Consider the following 23,080-nt stretch of genomic DNA (forward strand, 5'->3'; position numbering starts at 1 on the left):
TTTATGCACCTGCCTAATGTTGTTTAAGTAATTGTTGCACACTTTCTGTTAATCCTATAAACTTCATTTCACTTCTGAAATATCACTGTGTTTGTCTGCTATATGATATATTTAACTGAAATTGCTGATCCGAACAACCAATGATTTATAAAGGAAAATCCTGAAAATGATCAGGGGTGCCCAAACTTTTTCATACCACTGTACATTTTGACAGTAAAACTGGAATTGCCGTGTCTAATTTACTCTTAACTGACTTAAGTGATATTAGTTACTAATACTCAATAAAATTGAGGTAAAGTAGTGAAAGTAAAATAAAGCAATTGTAGCAACTTAAGAATAATTTGATCACTTATTAACACTAAAACTTTTATATAAAAATTGAGTTGGTTCAACATAATTAAGCTTGTAGTGAACAAAACAAATCATGTTGGTTGTAATAAACTAACTGAGTTAGTCCAACTATGAAAGTCTCATGGGAAATACTCAATAATGGCTTAGTTGGAATTACTTAAAAAGATAAATTGTTACAACAGTTTTTTAAGTTGAGCCAGTGTATTTTTTTTAGAGTGTAGAAACCTCGTCTCATTAACAGGAACTAACTCACATAAGCTCTGAGGACACAAGTGGGTCCAGGAAAAACTGCAGCAGGCGCGCAGGGTGACTCTTTCACTCTTTTACTCGTAACGTTAATTCATTTGCATATTCAGGTTAATATCAATCAGTCAATAAATCTTATTATTACGTTAGTAAGACTTTATTGATCCCCATTGAATATGCATATCTGCATGAGTGAATATGACAGCACAGGTTAGTATAACATTCAGCACCTGCAGTGTGATGTACACGACTGCACCACCCACTGTGACGCAGTCCGTCTCTGCTGGACATCCTGGACTGTCCACTCGTGTGGCTTTTGTTAGGCCAGATTCTTGGCAAACTTTCTGTTTCTTTCACAGCAAGCACATTTTACAGAAAGAAGACAAGCAAGGCACATGTTTTATCTGTTACTTTTTATCATATGTGTTCTTGTTCATTAGAATGTTGGGAATGATATATTTAGTTCTGAAAGCAGATAAATTGTTTGTATTTTGTCCTGTTATGAATGTCAGCAGTGGATACCAAGACCATCTTAATGTCCTTAATGACGCCACACTGCTGTGGGACGCTGAAGCAGAGAGGATTCTTTACAAGACAGCTGAGGGACATTCAGATTCAGAGCTGTTAGATGACGAGACGGATGAGGATGACTTTGGACCAGACTTTGAGGAGGACGGTGAAGAAGATGCAGAAAGCACACATGATCAGACCGATGGAGACATGGGGACGGACACAGACAGGGACAAGCAGGAAAGACGCCGTCCTCTGAGGACCAGAAGTAGCACGTATGTTTTATTTAGCCCCAGCATTATATATTCTGTTCCTGTAATTACCCACAAATTAAATTCACGGTGACAAAACGCTGTTAATTATGTTCTCACAGTAAATGGGGGATTGCATCTAATGTAAAGCAGACATGTTGCTGCGTGTCCGTGATCCTGGAGGCTTCACAGGTGGTGTGGTGTGGTCAGCACAGACCTTATCCATCACATAATACAACCTAAATCCAGTTAGATTAGAGAGAGACACTCGCCTGTGCTGCCTGGGCTTCCTGTCCGTCAAGATGAGCCTGCAACTCGTGCAGACTGGAGTCCGATGCAGCATTTCTCCCAGGACGCGACAACAAAATCACAAATCAAAGAGCGCTACAAGCTGCTGAATATTACTCCACAACAAGTGAAGATCTGAAGTCGGATAAACAGCTTCAGAACTGAATGTGTAACAGCAGCGATGCTTCAGAGGAGGAGGCAGCTGGCAGACCCGAGAGCAGCTGGAGAAGCTGTGTTTACCCAGCCTGGTTAACTGGACTGAAATGAACAAACTGGGTGATTATCAGCGCAGTGTTGGAGCAAATAAAACAGATAAATAAATGTCAAAAGGAACGTTAATGACAAACAGCAGGGGGAGCATCTAATCTGTCTTATCCAAAGAAGAAACACCAGCAGAACCTGCTCATAACATCTGGTACATCAGTCCATCAGCACTGCACACAGTGGGCAGGACAGAAGGTGAGACAGTGTGAAGTGTCCATGTGGGACAGACAGTCAGAGAAAACCATTCAGTCACTAAAAGTTCTCCTCAACTTTTTCCTCAAACCTGCAGTCATTGTTTGCTCCTAAGCTTTGCTGTAATTATGATCTGAATGAGAGAGGAGGACGGGGGAGACGTTAGCCACTGTCCCACCTCAGTCCCCGTCTCACAGTGTCTCCTTCCTCTGAGGAAACAAACGAAAGCAATCCAATACTGATTTGGATGTCGACTGATGTTGGCAACAAGCGAAGTCTGACTGCAATCGGCTCAGCTGGTTGGTTGGGACATTCAGACACAGTCAGGGGCTGCACGCAGGCTAATACTAATGCTAAGCTAATGTCATCCAAGACAGTGAAAAGCCCAGTTATCTCCAACAACAGCTGATCCGACCCGCACATGACGCGTCGCTTCAAGCTTCAGCCGTCAGGAGGCTTCGACTCAGCTTCTGCAGGGGACTTTCAGCTTTTAGACGGATTCAGCCTCTGACCAGGTGTTCCCTCAGGTGAGCTCCTGTGAGCCCAGCTGTGTCAGGGACCCTCGACCACGTGCCGAGCAGGTTGTCAGAGAGGAAACAGCCCCAGAACTCTTCAATAAGCTGTGATTCTTTTGTAGCCCAATCATAAGGAAGCCGCCCTGCGTGTAACAGAAGAGCCGTGTGTTCATGACAGTTAAATAATCACCAGAGCCTGGCTGATCAATCAGGTTTTCCGCTCTAATCACATCTGAGCAGGATCGATGCTGCAACATTAAAACGCAGAACTGATGCTGTGCAGGTGATGAATGTGAAGCGACCCTGCAGACACACCTGTGTGTGTGTGTGTGTGTTCATATGGTTGTTGTCGCAGCACAAACAGGCACATTTTTCCTGCTTTTCGCCTCGCTGCTTCAGTCATGAGTCATCGCGAGCAGACGACAGCCGCTCCTGCCGCTGCGCGTCTGCGGGACTGCGCCGCCTGATAGGGCGGAGGAGCAGCCAGAAAAAACAAAAACCAAAGCGCAGTTCATTCACAGAGAAGCCGGCGGTGGTTATTTTTAGGGGGAGGAGGTGACAGGCAGCAGACGCCTTAGCAAATATTCCCATATCGCTTCGCTCCACCTTGAATTAACGCAGGATGTCAGCGTAGAGCCGTGCGTAAAGGCTGCGTGCGGCGCCGCGGGACGAGGCGACGCTTCACAGGCAGCTTCACCTCTTTTCCACTGTGCTCACTGCAAACGACGCCGCATTTCCTGAACAGACGTTTGGTGGAGCGGATCTTATCGTTGGTGCTGCTCCGTTTGGACACATTTGGGGGGTTTATTGTTATTTACTGTGAGCGCGGACACCGAGCGGGCTGTCTCCATCAGGTGCAGAGCAGAGAGAGAGCATCGCATCCGCCCAGCAGAGGTAAGACAGACAGAAAACACGACGACCGGCGGCGACACAACACCGTTCAGCAGCGCCGTAACGAACACACACACACACACACACACACACACACATATCCAGAAACATCGATCACACCTGAGCCGGTGCGCCACTGGACCAACAGTTCATCCCATAATCATCTTAAATGTAGATTAAATGTAGAGCCTGTTTCATTAAATATGTTTTTCTGATCTCCTCTCGTATCTGCAGCCCCCACTGCGCTCCTCACACTGGAGAAAAGCTCGATCAGTGATGTCAGTGAGTCCACCATATGGACCCCGCCGTACAGTACGGTGGGTCCTGAGGTGCTCCTGTGTTCCGGGCCATGACCACCTCGCAGGCCGAGGCTCTGCTGTGGTCTGTCCGTCATGTTTCTCCTCCCCGCAGGAGTGTGAGACACAATCAGACTAAATTCCTACAGTGTCTCCGTTTATGGATTTCCACGGTGCTTGCTCATATTTTAAATCTCACATATTATTGTATTCACGAAGGCCCGTTATTCCTGCTGTGCGGACGTTTCTCCTCAGTCTTCCGTGTTGATCCTGCCTGGTTGTGGGTTCATGGCCCTCAGTGGAGGTAGAATATCTCTGCTCTTCATTATGTCTCCACAGGCCTGCACGGGCTGCCGTAGTTTTTACTGGTGCTGGGGATGATTCATTACCATAATTTAAAATGTTTTGATGACACGATTTTATCTCTGCAAGAAGCTTTAATCAACAAAAGCTCTCGGTCAGGCTAGCCTAACAGACACAGTGGTGTTAGCTAATTGCTATCAGTATGATCTGCTCACAACTGCAATGCTAACATGCTAATAATGTTAACCATATTCAACTTTTAGTTTTAGCGGGTTAGCATGTTAACGTGTTGTACTTAGCACTAGCATCTCAAAGTGTCCAGTTCCAATTAACTGAATGCAATTGAGTTCCATTTCATTCGTATGTTAGCATCAGTTAGCTAACTCTAGCTCTCTTTCATACTTTATAACAATACCATAGCATACATTATTTAGTAATGCAGTGTTTTCAGGTAGGGTTAATATAGGGTTAATATTGTAATTTAACTTACTTTGTTCAGATGTGCTGAAGTGTTTGTGAAAGACGGACAGATGCTAAATTATTATCGCCACACAAACAGTGGCCTTTCTCACTCATCCAGCAGGCACAGAGCAACAACATGGCTCAGGTGGATTTGTGTTCGTGTCACCTGATGAGTCTGCTGTCTCGCACTGAGGCTTTAACAGAGGACAGCACAGACACTGAAGCAACCAGGAAATCTAAAGAGGCTAAAAGGCTCAGTAGAGCTGCAGAGATGGAGACAATAGTCCTTATTTGTGGGACTGTAACCCAGATCTGTCTCATAAACAACACATAACATGACAAGGTGTGCACAGAAACATCTGATCTGCAGCAGACTTTATTCAGTCTGAGAGCAGTAACCGACTGTAGTGAATGGCTGGGAAATTCTCCAAATTCGCTCCTGACGTACAGTAGAAATTTGGTTATTTTCCACCAAAGGGCCTCAAATGAAACACATGATTAATCTCTTGACAAAGAAGCGCAGATTTTAAATGCCAGTGCAGCGTCCCCCGCAGTGACAATCATCATTTCACGTGTATTTCGTAGTCATCTTTTCCTCCCCCAGACCATGAGTCTCCACCGACACAACCATCCACACAAGGCTGAACGCAGCATGATCTTTAGCTCTGACTTCGACATCTGCTGCTCTCAGTCCTTCAGCTCGCAACTCCCAAACACCACACCGACCCGGCAGCAAGCTCTCCCACAGAGGCAGCTCAGGCTTTTATTTGACTTCGTGTGGCTCGACAGGTGAAGTCTAACAGGAAATGTTTGTTTGCATTGTGTCTCTGTCTAACACACTGTGGGTTTGGTGGCTGCTTGAGCTGAATCATGTTTGGCTGCAGCTCTTCATCACAGCTGGGCGAAAAGTTCAGAAAGTCTGGTTTCCAGGAACAAAAAGCAGCGGATTTGTACCATTTTCGGCTCATCCCGCACGTTTCAAAATGGTCTCATTGCTGCAAGATGTTGTAGACACAGGAGGAAAATAATGTGAGATATAAAACCAAACAGTTAGACATGAGACTCATTATGGGTCATGAAGTGTGATAATCCAGAGAAAGCCATGCGAAAGTCACTTTCTCCTGCTGAATGGAAATCTCTGTTAACATTTTGGGATTACAGCAGGTCATTGTCATCCTCAGAGATGTTTTACATACAAGAGTGTCAGTTTGGTTTCAGAAGTTTAGAAGTTGTGAAAAGTAATATTTGCTGTGTTATAATTATCCAGGAAATAACTGACTGGTCACTGCGCCTTTCATAGTTCCAACCAGGCAGTTAGAAATGCGATGGACAGTGATGGTGAACACGCAGACAGGAAATGAGAGACAGGGAGGAGTATGGAACGCAACAAATGTTATCCATTAGAATTGTGGTTGCAGTCATTGACTGTATATAAAATGAACGACATGAGAGCTCCACTAAAGTGAAGCCCAAACAGCTGGACGCCCCCTGGTGGCTGGCTGCAGTACAGCTCGTATACCCCTCCCCTCGCGTTAGCAGATGCCCCAAACTAAAATTTCAAAGTACACATCAAATTTATCAGATTTGAGTTTCAGAGTTCATATCCAGGATGTTTTTTCTTCACTTTTGTAGAGTGGGAGGAAGTGGAGGCTTGTCAGCCAAACTATATATAATGTGTATATAACACTGTATAATGTGGGGAGGACAAAGGACATGATTGTCAAACATGAGTTGGACATGTCCTCCATGTTCCCAGTGGGTGTGTTGCCCTTGTTCAGAAGAAATCTCATGATGCTGATTGCTGATTGTTTTCAAATCAAACCTCCAGATGGCGAAGGCAGACCAGCGTTTCGGCCAGCGGGACGGCTCCGACCAGAACTTTGACTACATGTTCAAACTGCTGATCATCGGTAACAGCAGCGTCGGGAAAACGTCCTTCCTGTTTCGCTACGCCGACGACTCCTTCAGCAACTCTTTTGTCAGCACCGTGGGCATCGACTTCAAGGTGAAGACGGTGTATCGCAATGACAAGAGGATCAAGCTGCAGATCTGGGTGAGCACAGATGTTATGTTTGCTTCTTAGACATGCAGCTTTACACCTGGCAGGTGAAGCAGTTGTGCCCAAAATCTCCGTTTACTGCAGTAAACTGCAGAGTGTGTTACAGCTTTTTATAAAAGCTGTAACTGTTACTGCATGTAGTAACATGCAGTAACATGCAGTAACTGGCAGTAACAGGCAGTAACATGCAGTAACATGCAGTAACATGCAGTAACATGCAGTAACTGGCAGTAACACGCAGTAACTGGCAGTAACATGCAGTAACTGGCAGTAACTGGCAGTAACAGGCAGTAACTGGCAGTAACAGGCAGTAACAGGCAGTAACATGCAGTAACATGCAGTAACTGGCAGTAACTGGCAGTAACACGCAGTAACTGGCAGTAACAGGCAGTAACACGCAGTAACTGGCAGTAACATGCAGTAACTGGCAGTAACACGCAGTAACTGGCAGTAACATGCAGTAACTGGCAGTAACTGGCAGTAACAGGCAGTAACATGCAGTAACATGCAGTAACTGGCAGTAACACGCAGTAACTGGCAGTAACAGGCAGTAACACGCAGTAACTGGGAGTAACAGGTCGTAACAGGTCGTAACAGGCAGTAACACGCAGTAACTGGCAGTAACAGGCAGTAACTGGCAGTAACAGGTCGTAACAGGCAGTAACACGCAGTAACTGGCAGTAACATGCAGTAACATGCAGTAACTGGCAGTAACTGGCAGTAACTGGCAGTAACACGCAGTAACATGCAGTAACTGGCAGTAACACGCAGTAACATGCAGTAACTGGCAGTAACAGGCAGTAACACGCAGTAACTGGCAGTAACATGCAGTAACATGCAGTAACTGGCAGTAACACGCAGCAACACGCAGTAACACGCAGTAACACGCAGTAACACGCAGTAACTGGCAGTAACACGCAGTAACTGGCAGTAACATGCAGTCTCCAGGAGCAGAGGGATGAGGGGTAACGTGATGTTCTGCTCTCAGTCAACAACAAGCTGCTAAGAGGAAAATAAAAGACACACAGACTTCTGGGCTTCAGCTTGTATCATTGGTGGTGATGTTGTTGCCATGGCAGCAGCTCTTCACGCTCAGTCACTCTCTCACTGCCACACGCACACACACACGCACACACGCTAACAGTGCTGTCTTCAGTGGCAATTAAAGAGACCTCTTGGGGCAAAGAGGTTGAGACCCGGCAGGGGACAGAAGAACCTGGAGGGGTGAGGAGGAGGGGTGTGTGTGTGTCATTGGGGGTGGGGGGTGCCATAAGTAGAGCTAATAAAAGCCAATTGATTCAAACTGAAAGCACAGTAAAGCACTAGTAAAAATAGAAACACACACACAGAGACACACATGAAAATGAATTAATCATCTTAGCATTTTAGCATGCGAGCATGCCTGTAGCTTAGCTGCAGACATGCTATCAAAGCCTTTTGAGAGTAATTGTTGCGTGTCAACAAAACGGTCTTTGTTTTATTGTTGTGATAATGAGGCGTTGGGAAAGACAGGGACAGAACACCTTCACTGACGCTGGACTTACTGGGTGGCATTCGAGGGCGTATGTTTGGATTATGATAAAATGGGTTTTTGTGCTTTCTGTAATAATGGAACCCCACTGAAAATCGTTGATTTCTTTATAGCTGTCTGATGCCTTTTTTATAGATCGTTTCCTACGAATGTTGCTACAGCTCAAACAGATCTGTGCTCACTGTTTAACTTTTGACCGATGATCAGTTAGTATATTTTAAAACAACATTAGCTGTAAATAAAAAGCTGAAGGATGATATTGGAATACATCCTACCAGCTTCACCAGTGAGATAAGATGTTCAGTTGTTTGAATCGCTCCACCCTGTTCAAATACATTAGTGCACCACCGGGTCTGTTATTCCTGGTTTGGGCCTCTTTGTTCCCGTGAAGGGAAATCTTAATGGTCCATTATGAAACAGTATCTGAGACAACAGCGTTTCCCCAGTTTGCATTTGTTTTCTGGTTCTGTTTGCTGTGGAAGAACTCGACCCAACCTCAACTCCTTTGGTGAACTGGTGACCAGACTGTTTCAACATTCAGCCACACACACACACACACACACACACACCCCACGTCAAATCTCAGCTAACTCAATGCATTCACACACTCACCATATCTCAGAAGAGAAAGCAGGAGAAAACCAGGCAGAGTGCAGAGGAAGCGACACACAAAGGAGCTAAATTTAGCAGAATGACTGTACCCAGACCAGCTGTGCTGTATGAAACGGTGGAGGATGCTGGAGATGTTGTGGATGGGCGTGAAAGTCACATTGAGGCTCAGCTGGTTGCTTGCAGCGGAGCGGCGATGAGCCGGCGGATCGATCGGAGCTTCAGATGAGACGGTTAAGAGTCTTTGAGCAGAAGCGAGTCCGTTTGCTCCGTGTGAGATTAAAGCCTGTTCACACTCCAGCAGCACAGATTTTATTCAGTGCGTCATGAAGTGCCTGTGCAAACAGATGAAAAGAGTTTTCACATGATGATACTGGTGACAAAATGCCTCATTTTCTCCAGCATGAACGAGAAGAAGAATCAACCAGCGCACATTAATAAAAGTCTGACTTTCATTTAATAAAGAAACATTTGCCATTTTGTCACCAGTCAGAATGCCAGACTCCCCGACGTGGCCAGGACTCGAGGGATGCACTGAACAAAACTCGTGTCAACACGCTTATCCGTCATGTTAGTAATTACGTTCTATTAACGTTTGCATACTGATGTCAGATATCCCTTTATTTTAGAGTACTGAAAATACAGTGGATACGTTTTAGACTTTATTTGTGTGTGTGTTCATGTTTTGTTACTGCACACCCAACTGTAAGTTATGAAATGAGAAAAACAGTTTTCCTTGTAATTGTTTGAAATTAACAAAATGTTTTAGGAAAGTTGTTGGTCTGGTTGTTGGTTGTTGGTAAAAATGTCAGGACGTCGTGTGAAATTCATTTCTCGTATTGCTAATGTAAATCCAGCCCATCGTGGAGTGTGATGTCATCAGACACGTTTCGTCCTGTTTAGAGAAGCTAACGAGGACGGCGATGGACTCGAGTCCAAACCGCGTGATATTCAGAACAGAAAGAGCAGTTTGTATCTGCAGCTGTACACGCGATGCTGATTTGTCACGTATGAACTGCGTACAGACCAGGAGAGTCGACTGATGAGCAGACAGACTGATGGTGATGGTGATGAGGTGAAGTTCAGCACGTCGCTGTGTGTTATTGTGAGGTGAGAACAGGTGTGTGTGAATCATGATGTTCTGCTCATCAGTTTTCACATGTTTGTAAGTTTCTTTTTGTGCTCCTGGTCAAAATGGTGGCGCCGGTCTGACTCGCAGTCTTATCGATGCTTGTGTCTCCATGGAAACCGCAAATGCAGTAAAACATTCAAGTCACACAGTCTGGATTAGATGGCAGGATATAGCAGATAACATCCGAGCGTGGTGTGTCGGCGTGTGGGCCACAGTGTCCGACAGTCCAACACTTTTCTCCAGAGCAAAATGTGAAAGTACCAGATGAACCTCGTGTTTGCCAACATGCAGCCCAGAGAAACGGATTTCCAGCTGATTCTACTGTCTCCATCCATGTCCACTTGGACACAGCATCAAAGTATCAAACTCAAGAGTCCAGGTTGCTTTGTTGTGGACACTGCGTGATCTGTACTGTGATGATGATCAGAATGTTTGTTCTGTCTGACATCTCAGTGTTGTTGGCTGTAATCTACACTGCAGCCTCTAGGGGGAGACTCGTCCGAATCCAGCGGTGGCAAACATACAAAGCTGAGGTTTCAGTTTTATTACTGAGTAAAGCACATGTGTGAATGTCTGCGTTTCCAGGACACGGCGGGACAGGAGCGTTACCGCACCATCACCACAGCCTACTACCGCGGCGCCATGGGCTTCATCCTCATGTATGACATCACCAACGAGGAGTCCTTCAACGCCGTCCAGGACTGGTGCGTGTGCTCTCAGAAGCAGGAGTTTGTGTGTGTGTGTGCGCGTGTTTCAAATGAAGGATTCAAATATAATATAAATAAGTATTTAAAATGTGCTTTCAGGGCCACTCAGATAAAGACGTACTCCTGGGACAACGCACAGGTGATCATGGTGGGCAACAAGTGTGACATGGACGAGGAGAGAGTCGTACCTCCAGAGAAAGGAAAACACCTGGCCGACCAGTTAGGTGAGACAACATGTTACCTGAATGAGCTCCTGCTGAGAACTTTGTGATTGTTGTACTAACTTCTCATTTCTGAATGATTCTACCAGCTGTGTACGATAATAATGACTCGTGTTGTGTGGTGATGCCTTAAAGACTGAGGCTGAAGAAACTAAATCATTTACTGAAGGAAACAGCAGTCATGGAACCTGTGACTCCTCACATTTGTCCAATTTAAAGTTTGCAGTGCAGAACAAGTTTTTGTAATGTTCCTCTGTGGGAAAGAGTTGCATATAGTGACTTCAGCCTGAGGTGTGTTTACCTGAATACTGTAACGGCTACAGCCATGGCCCAAGGCCAGTCAGGTGTTTGAACTGAGGATGCACGGTACTGGTTTTAGCTCTGCTGCCTGGAGCTTTTTCTTCACTCAGTGTAATGACTCTGAACACTGCTGACACACAGCTGACGGTGTTCAGGGAAACCTTCCAGAAAACGTATGTATGTATGTATGTAATGTAATATATGTATGTCCGTATGTAAAGTCGAGTGAAGCTGAAGGATTGCACAGTGATGGCACTTGTGTGTGTTCGTTCATCTTGATAAGCAAAAGTAAGCACAAAGTGACATGAGGAGAGTTTTCTGTCCACCCTGCCATTCAGGCATGTGGATCCCGTGGATCCCAGCCTACAAATGTTATTTGTGAAGTGGGAAGCAGAGTGTGAATGCAGCAAACACACCCTGAGATGCTCAAACAGACGAAACCACACCCAACTTAAGTCAGAAAACAGTCTTTGTAAGACCAACGATGTTACTTTACAAACCAAAAAATATCAATATCAACATGTGGCACAGACTTAATACAACTCTGAATCAGGACCAGTTCAAAAGTGATTGCTCAATTTGAAGAACTTTAGAGGTGTGAAAAGGTGGGAGGAATTATTAGAGAAAAGTTTTAAAAGTAAACATAATGGTATGTTTTTAAAACCTGTTCTATTCTGTTAATTATCCAGTGACCATCAGATTTATCTTCATGCCCACCAACACTCTGACAAACAAAGCAGCTAATCAGGTCTGTGAAAATTACTGAGAAAATTATTGTCAGTTTTAGTTCCTTAAATGACCACTTTACCGCTGAGAAAATGCTTGCATCGTGATGTTCGTGAAGCTCTTTGTGCACGGCTGCCTGAAGCTGCGTGTATACGTATCAAAATGCTTAACTCTTCCGGTTCTTCCCGCAGGCTTTGAGTATTACGAGGCGAGTGCCAAGGAGAACATCAACGTGCGGCAGGTCTTCGAGCGCCTGGTGGACATCATCTGTGTGAAGATGTCAGAGCGCGTGGACGTGGAGGCGCCGGCGGCTCCCGGCACCAAGACCACCAGACTGACCGATAAGCCCGCTCAGCTACCTCAGAAGTGCTGCTGATCGTTCGATGTCGTTAGTCTCCCTGCTGCCCCCAAGCTCTAAAGAAAAAGAAAAAACAGATTAATTATTGTAACATTCCTCAACACACCCTCCCTCCGCTTCAGTCCATGTTTGTGAGCAGTCAATAATCACTACGCCTCCTGCGATCCCTGCTAACATTTAGACTTAGTTTGGCCGCCCCCCTGCAGTACCCGAGGTTGGCCCTTACGTAGAGTGAGGGAGGCAGTGTACTCCAGACAAAATGTTGTCGCTGGCAGGAAATGCTCGTGTGCTGTGACTGGAGGCTGGAGTGTTTAATGATGCCATAGCTAGATACAGGAAGTTACATTTAAAGCCTGGTCACAACAGGAAGCAGAACAACAAAGTGGATCCATATGTCCTCATCAACAAGGAATTCTCGCAGGGACAGCTGTTAAAACGTCGATGGTGATGCTGGTGATGTTAGTACCAGTTAGCGTCAGGAGCTCTCTGAGCTGCCCTCCTAATTAGTATGGTCGTTAACAGGAGGAGAAGCAGGTTATAGTCTGACCCGGAGGTTATTTAAAGTGGATGGACCGACAGTAAGCCTCGATAGCTTCCTCTGTTTGGAGATGTTTGGTCCTGTTCCCTCAAAGATCAGCTCTGTCAGCATGGTTTGCTGTGGGTCAGCGGTGAAAATTTGCATGTCATGTCACTGCATGACTTGAATTGTCCCTGTGAGTAAATCCTCTGATTCCACTGAAATAAATTGACTTTGGTCCTAAATTTCACCATCGCAGGCATAAATGTGACCCGGCTTTAAGTGAGGTGAGTCTCATTCCCAGGCTGTCAAATGCTTACAACCCTGACGTCCCAGAACGGCGATATTTGTGGTTGCGGTGGTGAAGTGCAACACACATCAGTGGGGTTGTGAAGCATTGCATCATTTGCCATCGATCCCACACATAAGCAGCTGGTATGTACTCATAAAGACATCACCAAAAATAAAAAACAAAAACATGTAAAATCTAAATGCATTCATGAGGAAAAAACTCACAGCACAACATACAGAGGAAAATCCAGAGTGAATAAATTGCTGCTTTGCTGCAGATGTGACGAGGGCCGATGGTGAACACTGACGCCCCGACACAACGCTGTACACCACCGCTGTGTGTTGCCTTTCCTTTGCAGATTGGGAACCAGAAACTCACGACCCAAAAGATGCAGTTAAAAAAGGGCATCTAATTATGCAACAACAGCGAAGGTGTTGAGATGTACACCTGGCAGCCAGCGTGTTCTGCCTCGGCTGGTTGTGGATGGTGCTTCACTTTGGTTGCACAGCTGCAGAAAGCCAGTTGGATTTTGTTGGGAGTGTACTGCTGAAGGGTGCTGGACGCAGGGTCCACAGGTTAGCACAGCACTGCCACAGCTGCTCATGTTCACAAGTTCACAGGTCGCAGTCGTTCACCGAGTCACCTGCAGGAACATCTCAGACAGCTTCTGGTCGGGAGTCCACCCCAGTACGTCATGCCTGCGGCCCAATAACAGGGCGGCAGCCGAAACCGTTTGAGTGGAAAGATGCAGGCCGAGTCCGGAGACCAGTCTGACGCTTCTCTGTAGTGTTCTTAACAGCACAGGGTTAAGCACGGGTTCAGTGATAGAATACAAAACAAATCAATGTACGGCAATTTTAGGACGAGGAGTCTGTGACATCAGGAAATCCTTTGTCAGTCCTGGAAGTTTCTCAATGACAAAATGTGCCTTGGTGCACCAAACAAACTGAAGCCTTCAAATACAGATTCGATCATTTGTAAAGATTCATGAACAGAATCTTCATTCAGCCTCATTTTAGATTTGCTCTTTATGGTTTCCTGCAGGAAATGTGGCTGCTGATGGGCTGTTTCACAGTCTAACCCTCATGTGAAAGCCAGCAGGGCAGGACCTGACGTGACGCTGCTCAACTTCCAGGTCAGCGTCCCCCGTCTCGTTTAGCTCGCACATGGAACTCAGTTTGTGAGCAACACGGCTCGGTGTTTCATATGGAGCAGCGAGTTTCTTATTGAGTGCAGCAGCTTCAGTGCGCCTCAGGTGGTCCAGACGTGGTGGGTAGAATCAAACGATCTGCTGCTGGAGGTACATCCCATCATATTTGTTTATGTAATTCAGGCATGGAAGGATTAGTGAACTGAAGCGGTCAGGGGGCCCCTAACAGAGCCAGAGCCTCTAACTCAAGTGACTCTTACCCAAATTATGCTTTATTTAGAAAGTCCAGTATCACAAACCAACCAGCTGCCTCAAGGATCTTTCCAGATTAGGACACCTGTTGCACACAGACCCTCTGTTCAGATTATTAAAAAAATCTCTCTGAAATATCCTGATTAGAAAATGAAGTAAACATCTACAAAGAGACACAAAGTTAAGTGTCTCCGTCAGCCTGGTTGTTCAGCTCTGATGTAGGGTGGGTTTCATGTGTCTGTGTCCAGGGGTCCAACGTCTCACAGACCATCCATGACTGCATAATGATTGGATAATGTAGCATATCCTCTTTCTGCAGGTCCAAATCGAGTCAGGACTCGGCTTTAGAGTTTCAGACGTGCACATGCAGCCTGAGAGACGGCCCGACCTTTATGACCCTGACTGTAATTAATGTAAAAGCGAAGGTTCAGAACTGCAAACCTCAAAGCAATAACCTTTGAGTTGTACTAAGTTAAACCCTATATGATGCCCATAAAGGAGATTAACATGTTGGCTCATGGTGGTACGGCCGTGTTGTGATGTGAAGAGTCCTCTGAGCCCAGACACACTAATACAAATACTCATTAACTCGGTAATACACACCAACATGCACAAGTGTTGCCAAATCTAAGAGACGTAAAGCCTGAAGGACTCCAGCTTTAAGGTGGATGGTTTACGCTCTGTCAATAAGACAGACGCGATGGAATCACAGTCAGGTGACACGAGGCGTAACCGACGCCGACGACTACGAGAGGAAGCCGTGTGGACGGACAGAGACGATGAGCTGCCGTGTCTGTTGCTGTTTGAAGGCTGTCGGTTGACTTGATGTAGAGACTCGATCAGTGTGCAGGAGGCATGAAGCAGTGCAGCCGGTCACAAACACGACACACAACGTTACACACGTCAGCCACACATTCTCACACCTTCACTTTGTTTGTGTGCACACGTGTTGTCGTAACCAAACTGACATATGAACTTCTCTAGTGTTTTCCAGGAGTAAACGGCCAATCAAACTGTCCATACAAAGAACCATAAGACACACACACTCATACACACACACACTCACGTACTCACACACACACAGCTGGTGAGTGAAGAGCACTCTCTCTCTCTCTCTCTCTCTCTCCCTCCCCCTCCTTCCCCTTCAGCAGGTGTAGTTGTGTAGCCGTCATGTTCGCAGTGTTTCCTACATGAGCGTGTGTGTGTGTGTGTGTGTGTGTGTGTGTGTGTGTGTGTGTGTGTGTGTGAGTGTGTGTGTGACGTTAGAGCCAACATTGTTGCATATGGTTAACATGATATTTATTGAGTGTTCAGTTGTAAGGGTTTTGTGTTTGTGTATAGTATCTTTGACAGAAGTGTGTGATATTTTGATAATGTCATGTCAGCTGAGAAACAGGACGTGTGTTTAGGAAAGCCCTCAAGAAAAGAGAAGAAGAACTAAAACTTTGTGCATTTATTATCCAATATTATAAAGATAGAAGTTAAAAATATCCTGCCAAATGGTGAAATAGCTCCCACAGCGCACGTTTTGTGTGTAACTCTCCACCATGTGTCTTCGGATGGACGAAAACATCCAATAATATTGACATTGTCTTCACATGATTATTTTTTAAGTGAATTTGTAAATGATAGAATTAGAAATTATAATGGTGTTGAGTATGAATTTATTTTTATGCTGTGTATACCATGGACAAATTCTATAGAGTTTATGTAAACTTGTCGTGTTACAGTTCACTCCTGTATGCAGGAGAAGCACAAAGTGATTGTACAAAATATTGTGAATGTTTGTATATTATAGATGCAATTTAGTATAATAAAAAATCCCAATCTTTAATCATAAAAGTTGTCTGATTTCTGACGGGAGACTTTTTCTTTGTTGGTAAACAAGAACATCCTTTCCACTATTTTCTTATATATTTTTTTGACCAAGTGTTAAATCAGTTAGGCCTATTCATTAAAGTAATGAACAGACGCTAACTGCGGTCTGTAACTGTAACTACTTGCTATAACCGTTTGACTGCCAGCCAGTCAAACTTACTGCGTGTCACAGATTTAACCAATCAGAGGGTCGGTTTCTGTGTGATCGATTTGCCCTCAGCCAGTCACAGGCTTTGTTTTGGCTAACTGCTAGCTGACCCACGCTAGGCGGCTCCTCTCAGAAATTCTTTGGCTGTAGTGAAAGCACGAACTTCCCTGAGCGTTACGTTAGCTGAAACAAAGGTGAGCATCTCCTCGTATTACAGTACGACAAACCAAGCGGCAGCGCCATGTTTTAGAGCTCAGATGTAGCCGACGCTCAGGCTGAACGGGTCCTGTTTCACACAGTGTGGCTAAACTAGCCGTTTCACTGACGGTGTTGTGTCTTTCCCAGCAACAGGATTACTCAAAGCTAATGTACAGCTAACCAAGCCGGTCTGTGGCTAATTAGCTAACCATTAAGCGGTGATTTAACCATCTAAATTAGAGGAATTGTTGTGTCGTTATGTGTTTACCTTTCAGGTTAGCTCCCGCAGTTGCTAGCTTGCTAGCTGTCTGATTAATGACAGTCAGCGTAGTAACCCAAGCTGTGAGTTCAGTGAGTATTCACGAACCACTCTGGTCTGTGGCAGATGGTAACATCCCGCCCTTCTCTCCCCATCACACCGCATCAGTAAAATCACATGTTAACGACAAAATGACACTGGATCGAACTGGAGTCTGTAGTTTCCAACATTTTAATCAGTTTATCAAGTAGTAGCCGTCTGTCAGTCAGTAGTTTAATCTTTCAGATTATATGGTAGATAACGGTGAAAATGACCTTTGCAAGTTTTTAGAGACCAAGCTGACAAATTCAAGATCCAACACTGACATGTCATCACGTCTGGCTCACAGGCCAGTCAAGATCTCAGGGGAAACCATTTCTGTATAAAGCTGGTTTTGTGGCCTGTCATGTTGCCACCTTAAAGGGACAAAGTGTGGACACAAAGCTGGAAGAACTTCGTTATCTTCAATACAAGAGTTGTAGTCAGATTTGTAGCAAAGCATATTTCTAACCTGGAACTAAACACTCTCGGAGTGTCTACATATTTTGGCCACAGTGTACCAGCACGACATATTAATTGGTCTTGTCTGTTGTCCTCTGCCTGTAGTTCTGCCCCCCCCTCCCCCCCAGTGGACTCGGTTGAAATGCCTCACACCAGCAAGTCAGTGAGTGGAGGCAGTGTGCCAGGACAGGTTTCTGTGTCTGACCAGGGTGAGCCGCCGCCGCTGCCGCCGCCACCGCAGGACATCAGGGCCCGGCTGGCTGCTGGAGATGGAGTCTCTGCAGAAGACCAGGGAGACCCAGAGATCATCAAATCGCCCAGTGACCCGAAGAAGTACAGGTGCTCCCTCCTAGAGCAGCAGTTGGTCAGACGTCTCATGGGATTCCGTGATGCTGCACATGTGACTTTAGCATGAACTCAAAATTACATTTGTTTCATCTGTGTGCTTATTGTGTGCAAGTGATCTACTGTGCATGAAATCATTTGGTAATCATTCACTAACATATAAACCCAGAAGTGAACCTTCAGCTCAGACAAAGGAATAAATCAGTTTGACCAAACTAACCGTAAAAATTGGTTTAAAAAAAACAAAAAGGTCAGCAGATTTTTATCAGACTTGTCCCACTGAAGTGTCAGCTGTGGAGTGTCGATGCTCATCCTCTGTGCAGGTACATTGAGCTGAGTAACGGTCTCCGAGCGCTCCTCATCTCTGACTTCAGCCGAGCAGACGCCAAGCGAGACGAGGCGGACGGGGAGGACGAGGGAGGAGCGGCGGACGGGGAGGAGGAAGAGGAGGAGGGGCAAGCCGAGGAAGATTCAGGCGAGGGGTCAGAGGAAGACGTGGAGGAAGACAAAGACGAAGAGCAGGACAGCGACTTTGAAGAGCTGGACGAGGAGAAGACGGGGAAGAAGAACAGTGGGAGCTCTGAGAAGCAGGTGGAGGTTTCGTTTCTCCTAAATGTCCTCAAATGCACCACGTGTTAATTTAAGCTCATCACTGACTCTGTTTACATTACTTTAACTTTAAAGTTATGTCAGAGGTCGTGTCTGGAGTTATTTGTCTTACTGTCAAAACGTCCCATGAAGAGACTCAACCCAGAAACCAACCAAAAACATTCAGTGAATTCAGCTGACGGCTTCGTTAGCGACTGTTAGCTTCCAGCACACCAGAGCCGACAGCTGAGCCTTCCTTCAGCTTGTGTCATGTTGTCTTCACTCTCCACCGTCAGAGCACACATAAAGCTCACCAGTCTCACCTGCCGCTGTGTGTTTGTGTGTTTCCAGGCGGCGGCTGCTCTGTGCATCAGCGTGGGGAGCTTCAGCGACCCAGATGACCTGCCTGGCCTCGCCCACTTCCTGGAGCACAGTGAGTCCGACAGGAAGAGGAGACAGATGAAGCCCAGCTGTCTCACTCTGTTGTCTTCTTGCACTTTTCTCACATCGAACACATTTTGGATAGAACAAACAGCCTGGTGTCAGTTCATCTCTGCCAGACCTTTTTCAGCTTCATGATGTTTTCAGGTTTATTGGGGTGTTTTTGTGATGCTTTTATACTGAAATCGTTTCCTGTTCTGTTGGAGAAATGAATGAACATTTTTAAGTAATAACTGCAGGTTTTCTCTTCTTTGAGATGAGGCAGGGCTTTATTTCCTCAAACCTTTCTTCTTCTCTCCTTCCTTTACTGTAGACGGCAGGTGATGAATGGCGTCCTGTGTGACAGTTCTTGCCCAGCTTCACTGTGTTTTGTGGGCATCTTTTAGGATCCACATCCTGTGTCAGATCTTCTTAATTCAGCCATTGTCATTAGGTTTGAAGATAGATTTGTCACCCTGAACGCAGCTCTGTCCGTTAGTGTTTCTGTTGTCCTCATGTGTTCATTGTTGTCCTCCTCCCTGATGTTCAGTGGTGTTTATGGGCAGTGAGAAATACCCAGCAGAGAACGGTTTCGACGCCTTCCTGAAGAAGCACGGCGGCAGCGACAATGCCTCCACCGACTGTGAGAGGACCATCTTCCAGTTCGACGTACAGAGGAAGTATTTCAAGGAGGCGCTCGACAGGTGAGCTCATCTTCAAAACTCCCCATTGGCTGCACCAGGCACAGGCTGGAACCGCCAAACCGTTAGAGTTCTTGTTTATTTGCTGGTTATTTTTAATTTTATGAGGCTTAAAGCACAAAGATCAGAACAGTCCTGAGACTGTGGCCAGTATGAGGTCCAGTATGTGGCTGACTGGGGTTTCCTATCAGATGGTGAGTTTCTGGGCGTCCACCTGTCCTGTGTGTGTTCACTGTGGGCCAGGAGGCTCGCTGATAGGAGGTTAACCGCTTCATTTTACATCATCGCAAGCACTGAGCTGCTCTCCAGCCCAGCTGTCGGGCTGTTTGCTGCCATGTTGGCGCTGCTGCTGTTGTCAGAGCAGGAGTCTGAGGAAACACCAGCGTCAGGAAGATGAGACGCCTGCAGGTTGTGCTGCGTCACGCAGCTGCAGGAGATTTGAAGCTCATGTGGCTGCTGTTTGAACATTTTACTCACTGATCAATCACAGATCACAACTTTTAGTTAATGATTGATTGTTTGATTGTTAGTCAGTCCCCAGCTGATGTCTTTAAAAGTCCTGTTTCGTCCGACCAGCAAATCAAAACAAAGACTCTGGACTGGAACCAAAAATGTTGTGGGGTAAACATCACAAGCAGCGAATAAGTTATTGTGCCAGTTGATTCCACCGCTGGTTTGTGGTTTTGTCCTGTTTTCACTTTTCTTTTTGGATGTTGTCCCTGAATGGACTGCTGACATTCTGCTGTGTGCTCCAGGTGGGCTCAGTTCTTCATCTGCCCTCTGATGATCGAAGATGCCATCGACAGAGAGGTGGAGGCCGTGGACAGCGGTGAGTCAAACCGAGCCAAGCTGTGGCTCTGTAGGCTGCTTTAAGACTCGTGTCCATCAGCCTGTTGGTTCTGTTCAGTTCAGTTACAGTCAGAAAGGTCTTGTTACGTGTCCACGTTTAAGACTTGTGGATTGTACAAACAGAACCATCGTCACCCCACCGACCTCAAAAGGTAGTAATAATTAGTTCGAATGCAGTGTGCCAAAAATACCAGGATGTCCTACTGCGTCTTTTCTTTGTACCTCAAATGTCACACTACGGACTGCGACCGATGGCCAGAGGGTCAAAGTTAAAGGTGCCTCATAACAGCACGTACTCTGTAAGGACGGCTGAAGTATGCACTGAAAGGAAGGAGTAACGACTCGTAACATTTCCTGTTTAGAGTACCAGTTAGCGAGGCCGTCGGACTCTCATCGAAAGGAGATGCTGTTTGGAGGTCTGGCTAAACCGGGACACCCTATGAGCAAATTCTGCTGGGGTAAGGAGCACACATACACAAACACACACTTGCACAAACAACCCTCTGAGACTTGTTTCAACAAAGAAAACATTTACACAGATTTACAGGTCAGAAAGAAGAAGAGCCTGCAGTTCATCTTGAACTCAGATACTTTAGTGAAGTTATGACTACGTCATGCAGCTGATTCTAAAGGGTTTTATGAGCTCAGTATTTCTAGGCTGATGCAGCTGGAAAGCGGCGATGTCTTCAGGTCTGATTAACGCTGAGCGTGTCTTCCTGTCAGGTAACGCTCAGACATTAAAGCACGAGCCCAGAGAGAAGCAGATCAACACGTACGAGCGGCTCAGACTCTTCTGGAGGAGATATTACTCTGCTCATTACATGACACTCGCTGTGCAGTCCAAAGGTACCGACACAAACTCACTCAGAGGTCACCGCAGCCTCAGTGGATCTTTGTCTCTGTGCTGCTTTCACTGCACTTTGACTCTCACTTCAGTCTCCTGACAAGAGGAGAAACAGTTAAATCCTTCAGGTTGCTTTGGATGAAACGTCTGCTCGATGTTGCATGCTAACATGCTAATGTCAATGCTAAAAGAGGAACAGCAGGCTAAAAGGTGTCGCGTGTGATTGGCTCTCCTGGCTGTCTGTGATGTCACTGTGTACCGACACACCCTGAAGTACACTCTGACATCACGACGCCACGGTGAGGGCAGCAGACGTTCTTTAGTCCTCGGCTTTAGTCCTGGGTCTGCTCTTGTTGTCTAGAGAGTCTGGACACTCTGGAGCAGTGGGTGAGAGAGATCTTCATCAACGTCCCCAACAAGTAAGAGCTCCTCACACACCACAACACACCGTAACATCTCACTGCAGACGCACCACAGTCACTACAGACGCACCACAGTCACTGCAGACGCACCCACTACAGACACACCACACTCACTACAGATGCAGTCACTACAGATACACTCACTACAGACACAGTCACTGCAGACGCACCACAGTCACTACAGACGCACCACAGTCACTGCAGACGCACCACAGTCACTGCAGACGCACCACAGTCACTACAGACGCACCACAGTCACTGCAGACGCACCACAGTCACTGCAGACACACCACAGTCACTACAGACGCACCACAGTCACTGCAGACGCACCACAGTCACTGCAGACGCACCACAGTCACTGCAGACGCACCACAGTCACTGCAGACGCACCACAGTCACTGCAGACGCACCACAGTCACTACAGACGCACCACAGTCACTGCAGACGCACCCACTATAGACACACCACACTCACTACAGACGCAGTCACTACAGACGCACCACACTCACTACAGACACACCACACTCACTACAGACGCAGTCACTACAGACGCACCACACTCACTACAGACACACCCACTACAGACACACCACACTCACTACAGACAGTCACTGCAGACCCACCACACTCACTGCAGACGCACCCACTACAGACACACCACACTCACTACAGACGCAGTCACTACAGACGCACCACACTCACTACAGACACACCCACTACAGACACACCACACTCACTACAGACAGTCACTACAGACGCACCACACTCACTACAGACACACCCACTACAGACACACCACACTCACTACAGATGCAGTCACTACAGACACAGTCACTGCAGACGCACCACACTCACTACAGACACACCACACTCACTACAGACACAGTCACTACAGACAGTCACTACAGACGCACCACACTCACTACAGACACACCCACTACAGACACACCACACTCACTACAGATGCAGTCACTACAGACACAGTCACTGCAGACGCACCACACTCACTACAGACACACCACACTCACTACAGACACAGTCACTACAGACAGTCACTACAGACGCACCACACTCACTACAGACACACCCACTACAGGCACACCACACTCACTACAGACACAGTCACTACAGACGCACCACACTCACTACAGACGCACCACACTCACTACAGACACACCACACTCACTACAGACGCAGTCACTACAGACACAGTCACTGCAGACGCATCACACTCACTACAGACACAGTCACTACAGACGCACCACACTCACTACAGACCCACCACAGTCACTACAGACACACCACACTCACTACAGACGCAGTCACTACAGACACAGTCACTGCAGACCCACCACACTCACTACAGACACACCCACTACAGACACACCACACTCACTACAGACACAGTCACTGCAGACGCACCACACTCACTACAGACGCACCACAGTCACTACAGATACACTCA

The 23,080-nt window shown here is 46.3% G+C and overlaps 2 protein-coding genes and 1 long non-coding RNA gene across 7 annotated transcripts in view; 2 read left to right on the top strand and 1 right to left on the bottom strand.

The window, feature by feature from the left end:
• Nucleotides 1-2,782: 2,782 nt before the first annotated feature.
• On the top strand, nucleotides 2,783-12,635 carry rab3b (RAB3B, member RAS oncogene family). 4 transcript variants are annotated; one of them, XM_046391052.1, is made up of 6 exons: nucleotides 2,783-3,511; nucleotides 6,398-6,622; nucleotides 10,486-10,604; nucleotides 10,707-10,831; nucleotides 11,818-11,876; nucleotides 12,046-12,635. In XM_046391052.1, the coding sequence occupies exons 2-6, from the start codon at nucleotides 6,398-6,400 to the stop codon at nucleotides 12,127-12,129; spliced, it is 612 nt and encodes a 203-aa protein (XP_046247008.1). In that variant the 5' UTR covers nucleotides 2,783-3,511; the 3' UTR covers nucleotides 12,130-12,635. The 4 variants fall into 4 exon arrangements, with proteins under 4 accessions (XP_046247008.1, XP_046247006.1, XP_046247005.1 ...); XM_046391050.1 differs by lacking the exon at nucleotides 11,818-11,876 and having other exon boundaries at nucleotides 2,783-4,108; nucleotides 12,046-12,230; XM_046391049.1 differs by lacking the exon at nucleotides 11,818-11,876 and having other exon boundaries at nucleotides 12,046-12,230.
• On the bottom strand, nucleotides 11,586-17,059 carry LOC124060290. Its single transcript, XR_006843548.1, has 2 exons — nucleotides 16,916-17,059; nucleotides 11,586-12,268 (listed from the first exon to the last, which is right to left on the bottom strand). It is a non-coding gene; the product is annotated as an uncharacterized LOC124060290 (long non-coding RNA).
• Nucleotides 16,490-23,080, top strand: part of nrd1b (nardilysin b (N-arginine dibasic convertase)) — a 17,351-nt gene continuing 10,760 nt past the window's right edge. For both annotated transcript variants that reach the window (XR_006843547.1, XM_046391048.1), the window contains exons 1-9: nucleotides 16,490-16,643; nucleotides 17,552-17,785; nucleotides 18,115-18,382; nucleotides 18,731-18,812; nucleotides 19,350-19,503; nucleotides 20,256-20,329; nucleotides 20,712-20,807; nucleotides 21,073-21,195; nucleotides 21,555-21,612. Coding sequence is in view for 1 of the 2 variants with exons in the window: in XM_046391048.1 (XP_046247004.1) it covers nucleotides 17,589-17,785; nucleotides 18,115-18,382; nucleotides 18,731-18,812; nucleotides 19,350-19,503; nucleotides 20,256-20,329; nucleotides 20,712-20,807; nucleotides 21,073-21,195; nucleotides 21,555-21,612 (1,052 nt within the window). In the remaining variant the exon portion in view is untranslated. The remainder of the gene's footprint in view (nucleotides 16,644-17,551; nucleotides 17,786-18,114; nucleotides 18,383-18,730; nucleotides 18,813-19,349; nucleotides 19,504-20,255; nucleotides 20,330-20,711; nucleotides 20,808-21,072; nucleotides 21,196-21,554; nucleotides 21,613-23,080) is intronic.

Source organism: Scatophagus argus, chromosome 6 (genome assembly GCF_020382885.2).
Source record: "Scatophagus argus isolate fScaArg1 chromosome 6, fScaArg1.pri, whole genome shotgun sequence".
Classification (NCBI taxonomy): Eukaryota; Metazoa; Chordata; class Actinopteri; family Scatophagidae; genus Scatophagus; species Scatophagus argus.